General features: G+C 44.7%; 1 protein-coding gene across 1 annotated transcript in view; it reads left to right on the top strand.

Annotated features, from left to right (window-relative positions):
- Positions 1-1,928: 1,928 nt before the first annotated feature.
- Positions 1,929-22,503, top strand: part of MYO7A (myosin VIIA) — a 146,286-nt gene continuing 125,711 nt past the window's right edge. The window contains 1 exon segment of the mRNA XM_081910242.1: positions 1,929-1,992. Within this exon segment, the coding sequence (XP_081766368.1) occupies positions 1,975-1,992 (18 nt within the window). The 5' untranslated portion in view covers positions 1,929-1,974.

Raw genomic sequence — 22,503 nt, 5'->3', positions numbered from 1 at the left:
CTGCTTACAGGCACAGACCCTCTATGGATAAACATCATAACATCTGGAATGAGTTTATACAAAAAGTAGTAGGCCTATTAACGTTTACATAAGCACTAGGACAATAACAGGGCCACTGGGCCCATCACCTCCTGGCAAATAGAAGGGGAAGAAATGGAGACAGTGAGAGATTTTACTTTCTTGGGCTCCATGATCACTGCAGATGGTGACAGCAGTCACGAAATTAAAAGACGCCTGCTTCTTGGGAGGAAAGCAATGACAAACCTAGACAGCATCTTAAAAAGCAGAGACATCACCTTGCCAACAAAGGTCCATCTAGTTAAAGCTATGGTTTTCCCAGTAGTGATGTGTGGAAGTGAGAGCTGGACCGTAAAGGATGCTGATTGCCGAAGAAATGATGCTTTGGAATTATGGTGCTGGAGGAGACTCTTGAGAGTCCCATGGACTGCAAGAAGAACAAACCTCTCCATTCTTAAGGAAATCAGCCCTGAGTGCTCACTGGAAGGACAGGTCCTGAAGCTGAGGCTCCAATACTTTGGCCACCTCATGAGAAGAGAAGACTCCCTGGAAAAGACCCTGATGTTGTGAAAGATGGAGGGCACAAGGAGAAAGGGACGACAGAGGACAAGATTTTTGGACAGTGTTCTCGAAGCTACCAACATGAGTTTGACCAAACTGCGGGAGGCAGTGGAAGACAGGAGTGCCTGGCGTGCTCTGGTCCATGGGGTCACGAAGAGTCGGACACGACTAAACAACTAAACAACAACAACAACAAGGACAATAACACTATACCAATTTATACAAGAATGTATGGGAAAATAATATATTGCTTTTTTTTGGCATATTTTCACTTTTATATTTATCTTTGTTTTTCACCCTCTCACTTTTCCTCCTCCTTTTTCTGTATCACTTTATTTCTTTTAACTGACATCACCTTAATAAAATATAAACATTAAAAAAATGAAATTTTCTTCTTCTTCAAAAGCGCCACATTCTACGCCCGACATGCTCCCCCCCCAACTCCTATGAGTCCAAACCATGCACAAAACCCTGCCATTATTTTGCCCAGTTCCTGCGGTTTCGTTTGCAGCTTGCCTCCTATACCAGAAACTCCACAAGGAGAATTCCTGCTTATCGCTGCAGGGAGGCTGTGTGGGTATTAACCTGGTTGTATTTAGAGGATTATCTTCTGCTGTCTAGAACGAAGAGTTCGATAGCTGTCACATTTATAGCGGTGCGTGCCGTTGTTGTTGTTGTTGCTTACGTAGTCCAGGCCCAAGCGTGTGTGTTTGACAAAACGATGCTTCTTGGCTGATCGTAATCTCGACCTCTCCCAAATGCAAGTGGTAACCAACTAGTCCCTCTGATTCTCTTTTTTATATATATATAAAATTTTTATTAAGATTTTTGCATTACAAAAAAGAAAAAAAAGAAAAAATACAATATAAAAATTGTTAAAAACAATCAATCTTTCCATCACATTATGTTTCATTTACTTGTTTCTCGGACCTCCTCATACCTCCCTTTTTTGTATTCCAATTTGAATTATTAGCTCAGCAGTTTCTTTCTCTCTTTATTCTACCCAAATCTTTATTCTTAAGTTATTACAATCTTAAATTTTTACTTATACAAACCCATTTTTTCATATTCTTTTAACCCATTACAGCTAGAAACCACTTAATTTCAATCCAACATTATTCTAAGATTCATTAATTTTACAGTGTCTCTGTAAATAGTCTTTAAATTTCTTCCAGTCTTCTTCCACTGACTCTTCTCCCTGATCTCGGATCCTGCCAGTCATTTCCGCCAAACGAATTTGCGTGTCATCCTTGCGCAGGGGCCATGCTAATCTCTGTATCGTTCCAATTTTAGTATATGTGCTGCCGAAGCGAGCACTAGTCCCTCTGATTCTCCGATTCTTCTTTCTTCCTCAGGTCCACTGGTGTTGACTGCCGATGACTTTACGTAGGAGCCATGGTTATTCTACGGCAGGTAAGTTGCGTGCCCGCTCTCTGTTGACAGTGCTAATTTTAAGATACAGTACTGTGTTGCTCCCCTGGCTTAAGAAGAAACCTTGTCAGAGATGAGGGGGTGGATACATCTCCGGCTATTTTTATGTGACACCCCCACCCCACCCGTTTCTGGAAGAGGGCAAGTGGACACTTTTATCTCTTGTATCTCATCGGCCTTAGTCCTTGATTGGCTTAAAGGGAATCACTGACGTGTGTTGTGTAGATTAACTAGCTGGTAAGTGTTTGGCATCATGCAAGGAGTAGATTATATCATTCTCAACTGGTTGGAGGGGAAACAGCTATAAAGTAACTACACAGAAGTGATTAGAGAAGATCGCGGGAACTTAACGAGACATCTTGCTGAAAATGCAAAAGGAAAAAGGGGGAAAAGGGAAGCCGATTCACCTGTGGTTTCCCCCCCAAATAATCTTGCATATGATCCATAATATAAGAGGCATTCATACAGATTTAGATCTCCTCTGGTGTGCAATTGTTTATATTTGGAAATTAGTCAGACATCAGAGAAAACTGATAATCGTTCACGATGTGGGCAGTGCAGTTCTATAGCATTAACAGAGATCGAAAGCAATTCCCATTGTGAAGGAAATAGCCATCATAAATTTGCTGGACCTTTGAAACTGGGATGGCTCCCGTAAATCCTGGACTGTCCCTGGAAAATAGGGACACTTGGAGGGTCTGGGGGCGCTTTGTTTTCAAGAGAATAGTGTGCAAGTTATGTTATGTACAGTTGAGCTCCAAGGAAAACATAACCTATGTCACTGCAAAATAAGATATTTGTTGTTTAGTCGTTTAGTCGTGTCCAACTCTTTGTGACCCCATGGACCAGAGCACGCCAGGCACTCCTGTCTTCCACTGCCTCCCGCAGTTTGGTCAAACTCATGCTGGTAGCTTCGAGAACACTGTCCAACCATCTCGTCCTCTGTCGTCCCCTTCTCCTTGTGCCCTCCATCTTTCCCAACATCAGAGTCTTTTCCAGGGAGTCTTCTCTTCTCATGAGGTGGCCAAAGTCTTGGAGCCTCAGCTTCATGATCTGAAGATATTGGAGCACTCTAAATCATATGCACATACACAGAAAATACCAGCAACACATGTAGGTCTGCACTGATTGTTGCAATGCCTCCCAAATCAGTATTATTCTATTATTATAAGATGATTGTAGAATCTTAAAAGGCTGTAAAAACTTTACAAGGGGCTGTGACCCTCACGAGGGGACACTGCGTTTCTGAAATTGGCCACTACTCTGGTGAAGAAAGTTCTGATGCAACCTCAGTTTGTATCAGCTCTTGTCATAAAAGGAGGGGAAAGCCGAGCTTTGTCTGAGGAAGAGAAAGCTCTCAAAGAGCTCAGAGAACCTATCCGCTCATCCCGGCATCTTTTCCCTTGCACATTGTAAGTTTAAAGAGAAGCAAATATTGTTGGGCAGAGGGAAGGTCTGTTGAGAGCCAGAGCTTATCATCTTTAGCGGCTGGCAAATTGGTTGTGGCAACCTGCTTTCTGGGTAAACAAAGAGAGGAGGAACGGGTGAGGAGCAAAGGGGCTGTAAAAACTGTGGCCTCTGTGTGTGTGTTTTATGGTACTGCTGGGCTGCATGAAAGGATCACAACATTTGTCTGCGATACAGCCTTACCGTATTTTTCGCTGTGTAAGGAGCACCTGATTCTGTGCAGAGCATGTAAGCGGCTCTCGCTTTTCTTGCTTTAAACCCTTCCGTCCCACCTCCCAGTTCGCTGAGAAGCGAGGAGAGCAAGAGCGATAGCTGCGCAGCACCTCTTCTGCTGGCTTCCCAACAAAGCGGGATGAGGGACGAAAGGGAGTCCATACAAGGGAGCGCTGAGCAGAGGCTCTTGCTGGCTTTTCTGGGAGGTGGGGGAAGGGACAGAGGGCAGCCTGCCAGTCCCTTCCCCCACCTCCTGGAAAAGTCCCCAAGAGCTGCGCTCCCTTTAAAGAGTCGCGCGGAGCATGGGGGGGGGGGCTTGGGGCTCTTGGGGGCTTTTTCCTAAGGAGGGAGAAGGACTGACAGGCTGCCCTTCTCCCTCCTGGGGGAAAAGCCCCCAAAAGCCGCACACACGCTCCGCGCGGCTCTTTAAAAGAAGCGCTGAGCAAAGCCTCCCGCCTGCATTCGCTCCATAAGACGCACTCACATTTCCCCTTACTTTTTAGGAAGGGGAAAGTGCATCTTATGGAGCGAAAAATACGGTAGTTCAGGACCAGGTGAATGGTTCAGTCTGGGGGGGAAAGAACTAAAAACTCTGTTTTGCAACCCCTTTGTTTACCACTGAGTTATGTACCAGCTGGGTATTTGACACCTGTTAAACTAGCGAGAAGATCAAACCTATCCATTCTGAAGAAAATCAGCCCTGAGTGCTCACTGGAAGGACAGGTCCTGAAGCTGAGGCTCCAATACTTTGGCCACCTCATGAGAAGAGAAGACTCCCTGGAAAAGAGCCTGATGCTGGGAAAGATGGAGGGCACAAGGAGAAGGGGACGACAGAGGACGAGATAATTGGACAGTGTTCTTGAAGCTGCCAGCATGAACTGTGAGAGGAAATATAAAAAGCAGATCAAAGGTTATTTATTTATTTATGTATGCTATGACTGCTGCCAGAACTTTGTTAGCCCCAAAATGGAAAGTACCAGAATTACCAACAGTAGAGGAGTGGCAGACGAAGATGGTTGATTATGTGGAACTAGCAAAACTGACCTGTCGGATCCGAAATCAGGAGGAAGCAAAATTCCAAAAAGATTGGAGTAAATTTATGGAGTACATAAATAATAACTGTAGAAATTTGAAGACTCTGGCAGGACTTAAATAAATCTTACGACGTAGATAGGATTGGATATACAATATGAAACTGTGGAAAAGTAACTGACATAAGAAAACCTGTTGAAGTGAGGGGAGGAACTCAATGCTCAGCAGAGTGTGGGGAAGGAATGTGGGTAAATGATTGTTGAATTTTACTGTATTTTATTTGTTTGTATTCAATGAAGCACCAATAAAAAGCATTTTTTAAACAAAGAGTTATGTACCAGCTGTAGCTCCATAGTAAACGAAGGTGTTGCATGCAGACGGATCTCAGATCTCATCCCAGTCAAAGGGTAGGGTAGGAGGAGACAGGAACCACCTCTCTCTGCCTGAGAGCCTGGAGACATTCTGCCAGTCAGAGGAGCCCTCCAGATACATTTGGACTACAAAGACTCTCCTCTCTGGAAGAGAGGGGAGTGGTTGTGGGCGGGAGCCCGAGCACCGCCCCTAGCAGGGGGCGTTAGCCCCCTGCCTCCACCTCTCCTGGCTGGCGCCCACGCCCCTCGGCAGGCACCCAACCAGGTGCCTCCGAGGGGGCGTGCTCAGCAGCCTTTTGCTGCAGCGCCAGCCTCTCCCCGGCCTCATTCTTTGCCGTCGTCTCGTCGCGAGTCACCCACCCTCCACTCTCTTTGAGTTAGGGCTTAGTTCATTGGCCTTGCTATGGACCTTAGGTTGGTCGCCCTGGTTGTCCAGGGGGCCTGGTAGGAGTTTTTCCATTCGGCATTAGGCCTTTTGGTTTTTTAACCTACCTCGTAGCAATCGTCACAACTTTTGTGGTATTGGTGGGTAGGTTAGGCATTGGAATAATGTGTTGTGGTGTGTCGAGGGGCTAGGTGTGGCCATCGCCTATGCCTTCAATTTTTGGGTATTCCGTTAAAGGAATCTGGCGGTCGTGTATTCTGTCCGATGCCTGCTTGGCGGGAGGCCATGGCACGACCCTCGGTGACATCAGGGGTGAGCCTATAGTTGGATTAGCATCAACAGGCTCCACCTACTAGTGAATAAACCCACTTGGTTTAGAGATCCAATGCCTAAGCCAATACCTTTTCACTGCTGTAATCAATAAAGTTGTGGCCTTTCCTTGCCCATTAACCTTATATCACGTGTCCTTGTGTATTCATTTCACATTGCGGGGGTCGGGTCCTCGAACCACAACTCCCATCATTGCTTACCACTGGTGACTCTGGCTAGGGCTGATGGGAGCTGTAGTCCATCATTTTCCTGAGGCCCCCATGTTTTCTGCCCCTGAAGGAGCCTAGACCATGGGTAGGCAAACTAAGGCTTAGGGGTCAGATCCGGCCCAATCACCTTCTAAATCCGGCCCACAGACGGTCCAGGAATCAGTGTGTTTTTACATGAGTAGAATGTGTTCTCTTATTTAAAATGCATTTCTGGGTTATCTGTGGGGCATGGGAATTTGTTCATTATTTTCCTTCAAAATATAGTTCCCCCACAAGGTCTAAGGGACAGTGGACCGGCCCCCTGCTGAAAAAGTTTGCTGACCCTGGCCTAGACTGAGTTAGATGGAATATTGTTTTGTTCTGATAGAAAGCAGCTTTCTGTGTTCCTTCCCTTCAGTACTTGGACTTGGTCTAAGACTCTACCTGTCTGCGCACTGTCTTGCCGGAGTATTACATGCTCTGATTATATCCTGCTTGGACTACTGCAATGCGCTCTACGTGGGGCTACCTTTGAAGGTGACCCAGTAACTATAACTAACAAAGCTGCCAGACTGGTGACTGTGAGCGGCTGCCAGGACCATATAACACCAGTCCTGAAAGACCGACATTGGCTCCCAGTACATTTCCAAGCACAATTCAAAGTGTTGGGTCACAATCTGCAATGCCGCATCTGCGCACGCACGGGTCGCAATTCGGTGCTACTGCGCATGCGCCGAAACCCGAAAGTAACGTGTTTCGGGTTCAACACGGTGCGCAACTCAAAATTGCGCAACCCCAAGCGTCTGTAACCCGAGGTATATCTGTAATAAAAAAGTCACATACATGAAACCAATTCTAATCCGAGATACCGAGATTTAAGAAGGCTTGTCAAAACACAATAAACCCAACACAACATCAGAGAACCCGCACAACTGTTCTGATTGAATTATTGGATGGAATAACTCTCGTTGACAGTTGCCAAGTGCTACAAGATAAAAGCCGGCACTTTTCTAACAATTGTATCTCACTCTTTGTTTACAGAGCTCATAATAGCTCAGGTGGCAACTCTCAAATTAGAACAATCCAGACAAGTTGTGTGTTGCCCTTGCGCCAGGAGGGGCACCCATAGCTCAGTTGTAGGACACTTGCTTGGAATGCAGAAGAGTCCAGATTCAATAAGAGCCTAAAAAGGGCCTTTTGGATGAGGCCAATGTCCTACCTAGTCCAGAATCCTGTTCTCACAGGGGCCAACCAGAAGCCTACCTGCGATTCCCACCAAAAGGCCATTTCTGTGGTCGCTCCCTAACCTTGGACTGCTCTCCCCAGAGAGGCTCACCAGGCGCCATCATTCCATGTCTTCTTTTAAAAAAAAATTTATTTGTGATTTTCAGTTACATACATTTCAATAGTTTTACAGTCATTTTAACATTTCAAAACTCCCTTCTTCCTCTTTCTGCGGTTCCTTAAATTTATTTTTATCATTTCCTGCATATTCTAAATTAAGTCATTCTTTTATTCATCTTCTTTAATTATATACTCTTATAAAACTGCAGGTTATTACACTAATCCTACCAATGTCCTTATCTGTTTACAATTTGTTTCCATTCTTTTCTAAAAAGTTTGTTATCTTTATTGCTTACTTTTCCGGCAAGTTTCACCCTTTCTGCGTAGCCCATAAGTTTTTGTATCCATTCTTCTTTCGTTGGGACTTCTTATTATTTCCATTTTTGGGCAAATAACATTTTTGGCGCTGTAGTCACATACATGAATAAATTTCTATACTGTTTAGGTAGTTCTACCCCTGTAATTCCCAGAAGAAAAGCCTCTGGGTTGTTGTTTTTTAAACAAATGTTATTTTAAACATCTTTTTCAATTCATTATCATCATTACATGTCTTTAGGCACAAGGCAAAACATTCCTCTTTACCCAGGCCTAAGGCTTTTAAATCTATTAAATCCTGTGTAAGTGTGAAATGTCATTAATTATTTTATTATTTGTCTGTCTGTCAGTATGATTTTTATTCTGTTTTTATTATTGATGTACTGTAATGTGGTTTTAATGTTGTACACCACCCTGGATTCTTTTGATAGAAGGCGGTACATAAATTGAAATAATAATAATACTCAAAATACTGGAATTAATGGGCCTAGCTTAGACCTGAAACTCATTAATTTCAATGAGTTACCGGTATCTCTGAGTAAAAACTAGTGGAATACGGTGGAACCTCAATTCCCAAATTCCTCTGTGGTCATACGTTTCGGTTTTCGAACACTGAAGACCCAGAAGTAAATGCTTCCGTTTTTTGAATGTTTTCTGGAACCCGAACATGAGACGCGGCTGTTGCTGAGTGCAAGAAGCTCTTGCAACCAACGGGAAGCCACATCTCCGCTTTTGAAGGTTTCAGAAGCCAAACGGGCTTCCGGAACGGATGCCGTTCAAGAACTGAGGTACCACTGTACCACCCCATGTATCTAAATGTCTAAAACCTTTGGATGAACCTATTGTCAGTGATGGCTGAGTGACACTTGGGCCCCATGTGACGGGACATGTTCAGTTTTCTTCTTTTTCTTCTTCTTCTTCTTCTTCTTCTTCTTCTTCTTCTTCTTCTTCTTCTTCTTCTTCTTCTTCTTCTTCTTCTTCTTCTTCTCACTTGTAGCTGAGTAACATTATCTTCCATGAACACAGTTTTAACAATGAGTCCGTAAGTGACCGTGGAGGCCAATTCTGGATCCACATGTCCTTCCACAGTGGGGACATTGGTTTCCGGGTGGGAGTTGATCATGGTGAGGATTCACCAAGTCTGCCTACCTTTTACCATGTTTCTCCCTTGAGTCCTGAGTTTGAGTGTCTTCAAAGCCCATGACACCTTTGGTAAAGGCTGTTCTCCAACTGGAGCGCTCGCAGGTCAGTGTTTCCCAATTGTTGGTGTTTATACCACATTTTAAAAATTTGCCTTGAGACAGGTTTAACTCTTTTGTTGACCACCAGCATTACCCTTTCCATTTTTAAGTTCAGAATAGAGTAGTTGCTTTGGAAGACGACCATCAGGCATCTGCACAACATGACCAGTCCAACAAAGTTGATGTTGAAGAATCATAGCTTCAACACTGGTGATCTTTGCTTCTTCCAGTACACTGGCATTAGTTCACATGTCTTCCCAAGTGATGCGTAAAATTTTTCAGAGACACAGTTGATGGAATCTTTTGAGGAGTTGGAGATGGCGTTTATAAGTGGTCCATGTTTCACTAGTATACAGTAAGGTTGGTAGCACAATAGCTTTGTAAACAAGCATTCTGGTTTCCCTGCGAATGTCCCAATCCTCAAACACTCTGAATTTCAATCGGGAGAAAGCCGCACTCGCAGAGCTCAGGCGATGCTGGATTTTGGCATCAATATTGGCCCTTGTGGGAAGATAAGACCACCAAGTGCTTTTGGATGAGTGAGGGACGTGAAGGACGGCAACAATTACCACTGGCCTCCCAGACATCATCACCACAGCTGTGAGCCCTCCCTCATAAATCACACACTCCGCAAGCTGTTGTCCATTCTTGTCTTGTACAGGATTGATGTCCAAACCTGGAAGCTTCTCTGGACGGCAGTAAACAGGGCCACAAACGGCGCTCTGAGTGCCTGCCGGATGGTCCATTTGCATATAGATTGAAATGTGAATCACTTGGGCCTACTCATTAGCTGGAGGGATTGAGGCGTTTGGCATTTTTAATGGCAGCCACTGTCAGGATCCTGGCCATCAAATGGATTTACGAGGCAATTAATGCCTCCACGGTGGGTGCGATGGGGCAATGAAGATTCAGGTGGTGGGTGTCTTGCATATTCTTCAACATTTCTCTGGTGAAAATAGGGACGTCCCTTTCCACAGTGATAATTTCACTATTTACACCCCACACGTCTGACTGGGTTGTCCCAGCCACGCTGGGCAGCTTCCGACATATATAAAAACATAATAAAACATTAAACATTTTTTTAAAACTTCCCTATACAGGATTGCACTGTCAAACACGGCCGCTTAACAGCAGCAACAATATGGTTCAAAATGAAACCTGTCTTTCTGTATTGTTTCTTATGTTCCAGCTTTCAAAGCTTTGAATTTCTTATGCTATGCATCTCAGCAGCAATATAGCATTAACAAACTACTGCCACAGGGCCAGACAGAGAGACCTGGAGATCTGAATTTGTCCTCCAGGCTTGAGATTCCCTATTCTGGGACTAGATCATACTGACTCTCTGTAGAGTGTGTGCTCTAACATTCCCAACCCCGCCACATAATTTGGCGTCCGGTGGGTACCCAAATATGCCTGGTGGGCCACACTCAGCTTAGTGATTCACTACTATGTTTCCAAGCACAATTCAAAGTGTTGGTGCTGACCTTGAAAGCCCTAAACGGCCTCGGCCCAGTAGACCTGAAGGAGTGTCTCCATCCCCATCATTCAGCCCAGACACTGAGGTCCAGCGCCGAGGGCCTTCTGGCAGTTCCCTCACTGCGAGAAGCCAAGTTACATGGAACCAGGCACAGGGCCTTCTCGGTGGTGGCACCCGTCGTGTGAAACGCCCTCCCATCAGATGTCAAGGAAATAAACAGCCCTGCTTAGGGATGTTTTTAAATGCTTGATGTTTTATCCTGTTTTAATATTCTGTTGGGAGCCACCCAGAGTGACTGAGGAAACCCAGCCAGATGGGCGGGGTATATATAAAAAATATATTATTATTAAATTATTGCTAAAGATGCACAAACCAGTCCATTTTGGTTCTCTCTTGTTCTTCCGAACTTAAATCCAGTTTCCCACATTCCTGCAGATTTTTCTTTATCAATTCCTCTTGAATGTTTGTTAGCATTCTAGTGTGAATTTCTCCTAATATACACATTCCATGCTGGTTTGATTAATTTGCATATTCTAAAAAGAAATTCCTTCCACTACGATGCATTTCTGTCTGTTACTTTCACTAATAGGTATGATATTATGCACCGGTCCTCCTAATACGATGCGTTTTGTGCAAATCACTTGATTGGAGAACAGCGTCCCCCAAAATTCAGCGGAGTATGAATTTTGAAGGATGCTTGGGGGTTGTGTTTTGGGTCTGATTCGCAAGAGAGGTGCCAATCAGGGACTTCCTCATTAAAATGCAAACGAGATCTGATTTATCCCAACATCTCAAAATGCCCGGCTCCCCTCTCCTGCTGATCTCACCAGCACAGAACGGAGAGTTTTTCTTCTCCCAGCCGAATGGCCTCTTTTGCGCAGCCAGGCCAAATGGAATGTGAATGATTTATGGCCGTTTGCCAAGGGAGAGGGCAAGGCCCATTTTACTGCCTGTGCCACCCACCACCAGTGCCTCTCTCTGGGTCACAGGCCGCAGTTTCACGACCCACAAATCACTCCCTGGAAGGCGGCTTCCGCGTAGATTTATTGCAAGGGGGAGGGGCTCATTTTGCAGCGAAGCAGGCGACTGTTCTTATCTGACCATAATATCACCTGCCAGAAGATGCTATCAGTTATGTTGACATTCTCCACGTCTTTCCTTCAGGGGTGCCATAGAACAAGAACTGCTGTGCGTGTTTTGCCAAGATAATGTCATTGCGAATCTATACATGCTCAGCTGTTGTTTGACAATATGGTGTGGGAGTCTTTCATTTATTTATTTATTATTGTTAACGGAGAAATCTGAGGGCTCCCTTGGACCAAAAACAAGGACACCAGCCAGGAATACCAGAATGAAACAGCAGCCAGTAGGCTTGGTCTTTATTGAAGTCCTGTCGCGACAGGACTCCCACCTGCCACAAGGTGGAACAAGATGGAAGCCCCGAACAAAAGAGCCCCCAAACTTTTATTAGCTGCTAATCCCCATGTTACACCCCCCAAACTACATCACTCATACATCACGGTTACATCATGAAAGGGGAGGTCTGGTGGCAGTAATCTGAGCATCCTGGACCCTGCCCCATGTTCTCCTTGCCCTCCACCAAACACCCATCAAGTGTAACAAAAGAGATCTTTACATTTCCCTGTTTCCCAGCCAAGTTAATCACACCCTTTTGTCTTCATCGGGGTTTGTTATTTCTGGAATGGCTACCTGTCTGGCACTCAGGTATCAGGATGCCAGGGATTATCACTCAGGCAGAGGGGCTGCTGAGGACCTGAGCTCACATGTCTATATGAATTTCTGAATTTTTCCAGTGAGCCAGTACAGAGATACATTTATCAGTGAATTCTTACATTTGGTATCGCGCAGCAAAAACTCTTTGAATAGATAGGAAGAAATTGTGACCAAGTGTTTTGTGGGGACAAATCACAAAAGTCACAAAAGCAATTGTGCTTGTTTTGGTAGTGGGCTGCATGTGCATGATATCTGCTGGAGGGGCAACCCCCCCAACCTATACATAAATTCCTGCAACATTATTAAATTTAAAGACATAAGAAGAGCACTGCTGGGTCAGGGCATTGGCCTTTGTAGGGCAACATCCTGTTTCACAATGGCCAACCGGATAACGGACAAATTCCAGACCTTTCAAGTGTCCCCATTTTACAGAAGCCACCTCAGTTTCTGGTTTGATCCCAGAATGTCCTGCTTTTCTTTAGGACGTCCCTATTTTCATCAGAGAGATGTTGGAGGGTATGGAGTTATCCGACCCACAAGCCAAGGAGATAAGTAACACTGCAACATTTAGAAGACATCTGAAGGCAGCCCTGTATAGGGAAGTTTTAAAAAAATGTTTTATGTTTTATTACGTTTTTATATATGTTGGAAGCTGCCCAGAGTGGCTGGGACAATCCAGTCAGATGGGTGGGGTACAAATAAAATTATTATTATTAAATAGGGTGTCCCTGTTTCCATCAGAGGAATGTTGGAAGGTATGCTTTGTTATGGGGTTTGGAGCCAAATTTAGCGAGTGTGCCAGCCATCATTGATTGACTCATCAGGAGAGTGTGTGATTTCACCGGTGTGCAAAAATGCTGATATTTACGTGTGACATTCACTCTTTCACCTTCATCCTGACTATAATAAAGTAACCTGTTGGTCAATGTTGAAATGCAGGATGAACCCAATGATTTGCTAAGTGGTATACCACATGTGTAAACAGTTGTTGAAACTGGTTCAGCAAATGGTGAGTGGGATCTTTGCCCATTTCCCTGAATTTCTGAAGTGTTATATGCATATGTTATATGCATACAGTGGTACCTCGGGTTCCATACGCTTCAGGTTACAGACTCCGCTAACCCAGAAATAGCACCTCAGGTTAAGAACTTTGCTTCAGGATGAGAACAGAAAATGTGCTCTGGTGGCGCAGTGGCAGCAGGAGGCCCTATTAGCTAAAGTGGTGGTTCAGGTTAAGAACAGTTTCAGGTTAAGAACAGACCTCCAGAACGAATTAAGTAATTACCCCAAGGTACCACTGTATATGGGATGCAGGTGGCCTGTGGGTTAAACCACAAAGCCTAGGACTTGCCGATCAGAAGGTCAGCAGTTCGAATCCCCACGATGGGGTGAGCTCCCGTTGCTCGGTCCCTGCTAGTGCCAACCTAGCAGTTCGAAAGCACATCAAAGTGAAATTAGATAAATAGGTACCGTTCTGACAGGAAGGTAAATGCCTTTTCTGTGCGCTGCTCTGGTTCGCCAGAAGCGGCTTTGTCATGCTGGCCACATGACCCGGAAGCTGTACGCCGGCTCCCTCGGCCAATAAAGCGAGATGAGCGCCGCAACCCTAGAGTTGGCCACGACTTACCACTGTATATATATATATATAGAGAGAGAGAGAGAGAGAGCGCGCATAGTGAAATATGCCTCTATCTGGCCATTGTCTTCAACGACAGGCAGCACAGTTCTGAAATTTCAACTATTACCAGGAGAGTGTGCTGGAAGGCAAGAGATCAGATTCTCCCTTTCTCCTGCTGGAAGAGGAAACAAAGAACAGAAAGATGTGATAACTTTTATTTGAGGAGATATGACTCTTGCTAAAAGCAATCTCTACGCCCCAATATGGCGCAAAAGAATCCAGGAACATTTTTGGAACACCGATATTATTCACAGGTCAAGGGTCAATTCCCCTACCATGGCTGAAGGATCGACTCCATCTATCACATGCTGCATTCTTTGGTGTCTGTGATGGACTAATAATAATAAAATAATAATATATTAAATATATTTATACTCTGCCCATCTGGCTGGTTTTCCCCAGGCACTTTGGGTGGCTCCCAACAGAATATTAAAAGCACGATAAAACACCAAACTTTAAAAACTTCCCTAAACAGGGCTGCCTTCAGATGTCTTCTAAAAGTCAGATAGTTGTTTGTTTCCTTGACATCTGATGGGAGGGCATCCCAAAGGGTGGGCGCCACTACCGAAAAGGCCCTGTGCCTCGTAGTTGCGAAAAAGAGAATTCCAAGTTAGGGACCATTAAGGAAAGGATTGAAAATAAAACCGTCAAGTAAGACAAATTTGTAGCGTACATTTCGGGTTGCTGCATCTCATAAAGGATGTTGCAGGAAAAGGTGCAGAAAAGGGCAACGAAAATGATCAAAAGGCTGGAACAACTTTCCGAAGAAAGGATGGGAGCTGTTAATTTGGAAAAGGAGGCAGACACAACAGAGGTCCCAGGAACCAGGTGTTGAGGAACCTTCCTGACTTTGCAGACCAGATTCTTATCAGGATCTGCCTCGCAGGCCAATTTGGAAAGGTGGCCAGCGCCTTTCCAAATCCTTTTCGCTCTGATCTTAAAGGCGGAAGTGAGAAGACTGGCCAAAGTCTCTGTGAGGCTTCCCCCTTTTAAGATTGAGTCACAGAAGGGACCCAAGGGTCATCTAGTCCAACCCGCTGCAATGCCGGAATCTCAGCTAAAGCATCCCTGACAGATGACCACCCAAACTCTGCTTGGAAGGAAGGAGATCTACAACCTCCCGAGGGAGACCGTTCCACCACTGAACAGCTCTGACTGTCAGAAGGTTTTTCCGTATGTCTAGTCGGAATCTCCTTTCCTGCAACTTGAAGCCCTGTGTTCGAGTCTTACTGTCTGGAGCAGGAGAAACAAGCTTGTGTCACCCCCCATGTGACAGCCTTTCAGATATTTGAAGATGGCTATCATATCTCCTCTCAGTCTCCTCTTTTCCAGGCTAAATATACCCAGCTCCTTCGACCGTTCCTCATCAGGCTCGGCTTCTAGACCCTTCTATTGGCCTCGCTTTTGAGAAGTGCTTAAAGGCAGCTCAATGATCCCATTCCAGCTGAATCGGGACATCAGGGGCTGCCTTAAATCCCTTCTCAGAAGCATTTTTTTAAACTGTTGCAGTGCAAAAAATGAAATGTCATTGACTTCCCCCTCCCTTCCCTTTCGATTTTTGTGACTCTTTCCCCCCCAACTCAAATATTACCTATAACAGTAATGTCTCGCTCCGAATATGAGTGATATTTCTGAATGATTCTGTTGTGTGAAATCAGAGACTGTGTATTTTATTTTTACCAGCAACCAAGATGATGATGGTGATGTTTAAAGCATATTTTGAGGCATCTTCCTCCCTCCTTTATTTAAGTGGGGCAAATGCTTCAAGCATCACTTTTGAAAAGGGGTTTAAGGCAGCACCCCCGTCCACACCCATGGTCCCATTTTAGCCGATATAGGACCAGCGACTGTCTTAAAGTGTTTTTCAAAGGTTCTGCTTCTCCTGCAAGCTGCTGGGTGCCTTGACTATCTGCTTGTCAGTTGATAAGCAGAGATTAAATCCTGCTGCCCAGGCTGCCTGACCCTGTTCCCTGCTGGGAGCAGGGTACGCAGCTAATGCAGGATTAAACCCTGTCCTCCTGCCCATCGGCTGGCATCACCAGGGACATCAGGGGGTTGCATGGAGTTTTTGAGGGGGGGGTGAAATATACTCGGAGTCGAAAGTGGATTTCATGCTCTTTATTCAGCTCATAGTGGTGAGGAGGAATGGAAGTTCCCCCAGAATGTCTGCTTTATATACATTATTTGCACAATGGGTCCCATGTGATTGGCTAGATCCAGGATTCTCCTGTAGGCCAATCACGTTGTGGATTCACTTCCACCTGGAGCTGGATTGGGTGGCTCCTGTGGACCAATCAGACTGCTGCATTCTGAGTCCTATTGTTCTAGACCAATCAGACTGCTGCATTCTGAATCCTATTGTTCTAGGACCAGTCAGACTGCTGCATTTTGGATCCTATTCAACTCAGTACATAACAGGGGGGAACAGCTTCGTGGCACAAATGGGACCCCCCTGGTGGGCCAAGAATGAATTGGTCTTGTTTTTGAAAGCATGACGTTTCTGATTTTGATACACAGTGGTATCTTGGTCCTCAAACAACTTGGAACCCAAACACTGCAAAGCCAGAATTAAGTGCTCCGGTTTGCGAACTTTTTTTGGAATCCGAATGTGCTCCGTTTTGAGTGCCACACTTCCGTTTTGTGTGTTACGCTGAGGTCTGTCTGGTTTTGCTATTTATTTTGCATTTCTGTTTTTGTGGCTCTTTTAGTTTTCTTTTTGTAACTGTGTGGAACCCAGTTTAGCTACTGATTAATTGATTGTGTGACTGCAGTACATTGCTTATTGCTTTCATTTTATGGATCAATGGTCTCCTTAGATAGTAAAATCCATGTTAAATTGCTGTTTTAGGGGTTGCTATTAAAAGTCTGGAATGGATTACAGTGGTACCTCTGGTTACGAATTTAATTCATTTCGGGGTGCCATGCATATACACTTCCAGGTTTGTTGCGGCCATAACCCAAAGATTCTATAACCTGGAGGTTACGCAACATGAGGTACCACTGTAATCTGTTTTGCATTGCTTTCTGTGGGAAAGCGCACCTTGGTTTTGGAACGCTTTGGTTTTGGAATGGACTTCTGGAACGGATTGAGTCTGAGAACCAAGGTACCACTGTATATAGCTGTATAGAGAGCCAATGTGGTGTAGTGGTTAAGAGCGATAGACTCATAATCTGGGGAACCGGGTTCGCGTCTCCACTCCTCCACATGCAGCTGTTGGGTGACCTTGGGCCAGTCACACTTCTCTGAAGTCTCTCAGCCTCACTCACCTCACAGAGTGTTTGTTGTGGGGGAGGAAGGGAAAGGAGAATGTGAGCCGCTATGAGACTCTTTCAGGTAGTGATAAAGCGGGATATCAAATCCAAACTCTTCTACTTTTTCTTCTTCTTTTGATTTTGCTAATTGATTTTGACTTCCTCCAGAGTCGGAATTTGTTGACTTAAATAAGTCCACAATAAGAAACTAAGCTAGTCATGTATGGAAGTGAGAGCTGGACCCTAAAGAAGGCTGATCGCCAAAGAATGGATGCTTTTGAATTATGGTGCTGGAGGAGACTCTTGAGAGTCCCATGGACTGCAAGAAGATCAAACCTCTCCATTCTGAAGGAAATCAGCCCTGAGTGCTCACTGGAAGGACAGATTGTGAAGCCGAGGCTCCAAGACTTTGGCCACCTCATGAGAAGAGAAGACTCCCTGGAAAAGACCCTGATGTTGGGGAAGATGGAGGGCACAAGGAGAAGGGGACGACAGAGGACAAGATGGTTGGACAGTGTTCTCGAAGCAACCAGCATGAGTTTGACCAAACTGCAGGAGGCAGTGGAAGACAGGAGTACCTGGCGTGCTGTGGTCCATGGGGTCACGAAGAGTCGGACACAACTAAACGACTAAACAACAACAACAAGAAACTAAGCAGCAAGGGAAGCATCCTGATCTGTTTGTCTGCTAAGAGGAAGATCCCAGGTTAAATCTCTGCTCACATCTCCAGGTAGAGAAGGGATTGCCCCCTCTCTGAAATCCTGGACAGCCTCCCAGTCAGTGTGGGCAACACTGAGGTAGATCCAAAGGCCTGGGTCAATATAAAACAGTTTCTTAAAACCAGAGTCCTTTTTGCTGGGGATAATTCAGACGGAAATTCCCAGGTGTCAAAAAAGGTTATTTATGTATGCCACTACTGCGGCCCATGTTTTGTTAGCCCAAAAATGTAAAACGAGCGAGGTCCCAACAAAAGAAGAATGGCAACTTAAGTTGACAAAATATGTGTAGCTTGCACACTTAACATATAGAATAAGAGAACAAGAAGAACATATGTTTAGAGAATGCTGTAAAATGTTTACTGAAAATATAGGTGAAAATTGTGTTCCACTTAAAAACGCTGGTAGCATTAAGATAAATTCAACAGTGTAAATAAGTTCTGATGGATATAACAATGGATTACTGAATGATTTAGTTCATGTAAATTATGCAGGGATGTATGGTATGCAAAGAGGGATGCGGGTGGTGCTGTGGGTTAAACCACAGAGCCTAGGACTTCCCGATCAGAAGGTTGGCGGTTCGAATCCCCACAACGGGGTGAGCTCCCGTTGCTCGGTCCCTGCTCCTGCCAACCTAGCAGTTCGAAAGCACCTCAAAGTGCAAGTAGATAAATAGGTACCTCTCTGGCGGGAAAGTAAACAGCGTTTCCGTGCACTGCTCTGGTTTGCCAGAAGCGGCTTAGTCATGCTGGCCACATGACCCGGAAGCTGTACGCTGGTTCCCTCGGCCCATAAAGCAAGATGAGCGCCACAACCCCAGAGTCGGCCACAACTGGACCTAATGGTCAGGGGTCTCTTTACTTTTTTTAATAGTATGCAAAATGAACCATGGAAAGAAAAGAAGGGAAGTCATTGATTTAAGGTTGTCTAAAAATGAATGTTTTGAAATGTAAATTAGAAAATATTAATAAAAAGTTTGTGTATATGTGTATGTACAGTGGTACCTCGGGTTACATATGCTTCAGGTTACATACGTTTCACTCTGCTAACCCAGAAATAGTGCTTCAGGTTATGAACTTTGCTTCAGAATAAGAACAGAATAAGAGCAGCAGCAGGAGGCCCCATTACCTAATGTGGTGCTTCAGGTTAAGAACAGTTTCAGGTTAAGAACGGACCTCCAGAACGAATTAAGTACTTAACCTGAGGTACCACTGTATATAAGATATATATATTTGTGTGTGTGTGTGTGTGTGTGTGTGTGTATGTATATATATATATATATATGAATTAAACCCCTTGTTTGTTTGTTTGTGCTTTAAGAACAGCTACTCTGGGGTGGAGGATTTCTGTATTTTCCTTCCTTGTCCTAGCAGGTTTCAGAGTGACCAAAGTTGTGTGCAAGGAGGTTGCTGTATTATTTAAAGGCTGAGTTTGCAGCTCTCCTTTCAATAGGGACAGTATTCGCTTACAACGCCTGACCATCTGAAGCTGGTGTTGCCCTGAGACACGAGAACAGTAATTCCCAAGCTGTGAGCCGTGATGAGAGATGTACCACGGCACTGTTAGAAATAAACTTTCTTGTGAGCCCAAAGGATCCACACGTACGGGAGGCTACCAGATGCACCTCTGTTCGATTGACTGATCTACCCATGCCTCTTTCCAGTCAGTTTTCTCTGGGGGCAGCCATGTCTCTGCGTCATTCAATCGCTCCTGATAACAGAAAGGCAAAACTTCCAAGCCTCACAGGAGTCTACCCTTCACACAAAATATGCTACTTCTGTAACCTTTGACATTCCACCCATCTCAATTTCAGTTTCAGTTTCTCATTTCCCCTCTCTTAAGTTCCGCAATCCACATTTCCACTAATACAGTAGTACCTCAGGTTAAGACCTTAATTCGTTCTGGAGGTCCGTTCTTAACCTGAAACTGTTCTTAACCTGAAGCACCACTTTAGATAATGGGGCCTCCCGTTGCTGCCACCGCCACGCGATTTCTGTTCTCATCCTGAAGCAAAGTTCCTAACCCGAGGTCCTATTTCTGGGTTAGCAGAGTCTGTAATCTGAAGCGTCTGTAACCTGAAGTGTCTGTAACCCGATATACCACTGTACACTCATTTTGTATGGAGTTTTACTCAATATACGCACACAGGACAGTAATAAACAAAAACAGAATAAGACATATGTCAATATACCACCTGTCTTTAAGTTGCATTTTAAATTGTATTTAAGCTGCATTTTAAACTGTATTCTAACTTATGTTTTAATCAACTGTTGTTGTTTTTTTAAAAAAATGTTTTTACTCTATTTATATGTTGGCTGCCCTGAGCCAGGGAGGGCGGGGTATAATTATAATTATTATTTAGGTTTGTCTAAATGAAAAGGCTTTTAGCAGGCACCGAAAAGAGTACATTGGTACCTCGGAAGTCGAACGGAATCCGCTCTGGAAGTCCGTTCGACTTCCAAAATGTTTGGAAACCAAGGCGCAGCTTCCTGCAGCCAATCAGAAGCCGCGTCGGACATCCGGGTTCCAAAGAACGTTTGCTAACAGGAACAATCACTTCCGGGTTTGCGGCATTCGGGAGCCAAAACGTTAGACTGGCGAGGCGTTTGGCTTCCAAGCAATTTTTGGAAGCCGAATGTCCAATGCGGTTGTCAGCTCTTGTTTCCAGGGCACCTGCGTCAATCACAAGCTGTGCCTTGGTTTTCGAACGTTTTGGAAGTCAATCGGACTTCCGGAACAGATTAAGTTTTGCGCTTTTGTTTTTGCTATTTATTTTGCGTTTTTGTTTTTGAGGTATTTTTGGTTCATTTGTTTTTGACTGTGGAACCCAGTTCAGCTACTGATTGATTGATTGATTGATTGATTGATTGTGTGACTGCAGAAATAGATAAAAGCCCCCCATCCAAACAATGACTATCATCAGTGCAGGTAAGGGGGGGGGAATGCAATTTTAATTTTTATAATCTACAATCCTGCCTTATTTATTTTATAATACAGTACAGTGGATCCTCGGGTTACATTACCTTCGCGTAACATAATTTTTGAGTTGCGAACGCGGCAAACCCGGAAGTGGGTTTGCCACTCTCGCACTTCGCACATGCTCAGAGGCGCTCTGTGGTGCTGTGTGTGTGCACAGAAGCGGTCCTTCAGTTACAAAATTTTAAGGATACAGCCAGGCCTCCGGAACGGATCCCGTTCGTAACCGGAGGTACCACTATACATTGATCATTGCTTTCATTTTATGGATCAATGGTCTCATTAGCTAGTACAATTCATCTTAAATTGCTGTTTTAGGGGTTGCTTTTAAAAGTCTGGAACGGATTAATCTCTTTTGCTTTACTTTTGATGGGGAAGCGTGCCTTGGTTTTGGAATGCTTTGGTTTTGGAACGGACTTCCGGAACGGATTAAATTTGAGAAGCAAGATACCACTGTAATAATAATAATATATGATACACTTTCTAGCCAGGCAGCAACACTTGAGCTCTAAAGCAGGGTCATTGAGGAGTGTTGCTAGGGGGGGAGATGGCGTAGCCAGAGGAGAGTTCAAAGGGCCGCATAGAGAAGCCTGGAGGGCCACATTGGCTTTTTAGGGCCTCATTTCCCCCTACACCTGTTATACATGCTGATCTGGGAGCAGATACCTCTGGGACTTACTTCTGAGTAAACATGCATAATATTGCTCTGCCAATCAACAGGCATTTTATGAAGTCACCATAACGTGTCGTTTCCCTTCTTGGGTCTATCCTGCAACTCCATCCACTTAGTAGGTATTAACTGTTCAGGATGCCTCACACTCAATTATTTAAAATTCCGTTGCTATGGCTCCGCAGCCCGGCGACGGGGTTTAAGGCGTCCGCAGATGGCCTTTGGTTTTGAGTTCCCGTTTGCGCTTTGGTTAACTTGGCGCTCCGAGGTATTAGGTTAATTAAAAGCCATGTGTTACACGGGGGAACCGACTTACATTTGTGGATTAATAAGTACCCGAGAGAGCTGTTGAAAGGCACGAAGCATCGTGGAGCCTCTTCTTGGAATAAGGGGAGCTGGGAGCTCTGGAAGAGAAGATCCCCCCTTTTTTTACACACACCTCCCTCAGATATGAATTTCTAGCCTCTTCCAGAGCTGGAGCCCGAGATCCAGTGTGGATTTCCCTTGGAGGCAGTGCTGAAACTGCAGTGGACTTGGGGAAATACTATTTAAACAACAAAGAATGTGCGCAGGATCTCATCTGTCCCAGCAAGGAGGCAGCTTGTGACTGAGAACAGTAAGCCGGAACCTCACAGACGGGGAGAAAAATAGGAGTTGCCGTCTCAGAGAACTATGTTGCTGCTTCTCCAGATAAAGGAATTCGTCTAAGGCTCAAAGAAAGGAAAGAGAGAGAGTTAAGAGCAACCTCCGTGGAATGCCAGCAAGGCTGAATCCACCATGTTCCCAAGCTACGGCAACCCGGCTGTCCACGAAAGGGACCAGAAAAAATGGGCCCTCATCCGCAATGTCAACCAAGTTCTGAAAGCCACTACACTGCTATCGGTAAGAGACATGCACACCAGCTCTTGGGTCTGTGTTGCAGGCTGAAATCTTGCTTATTTACAGGTGAAACTCGAAAAATTAGAATATTGTGGGAAAGTTTATTGATTTCTGTAATTCAGCTTAAAAGGTGAAACTCATATATGAGATAGACTCGTGACATGCAAAGTGAGATATGCCAAGCCTTTCTTTGTTATCATTGTGATGATCATGGCGTACAGCTGA

Source organism: Podarcis melisellensis (genome assembly GCF_964234715.1).
Source record: "Podarcis melisellensis genome assembly, chromosome: 4".
Lineage (NCBI taxonomy): Eukaryota > Metazoa > Chordata > Lepidosauria > Squamata > Lacertidae > Podarcis > Podarcis melisellensis.
The sequence above is the reverse complement of the archived record's forward strand: the minus strand, read 5'-3'. Positions and strand labels throughout refer to the sequence as shown.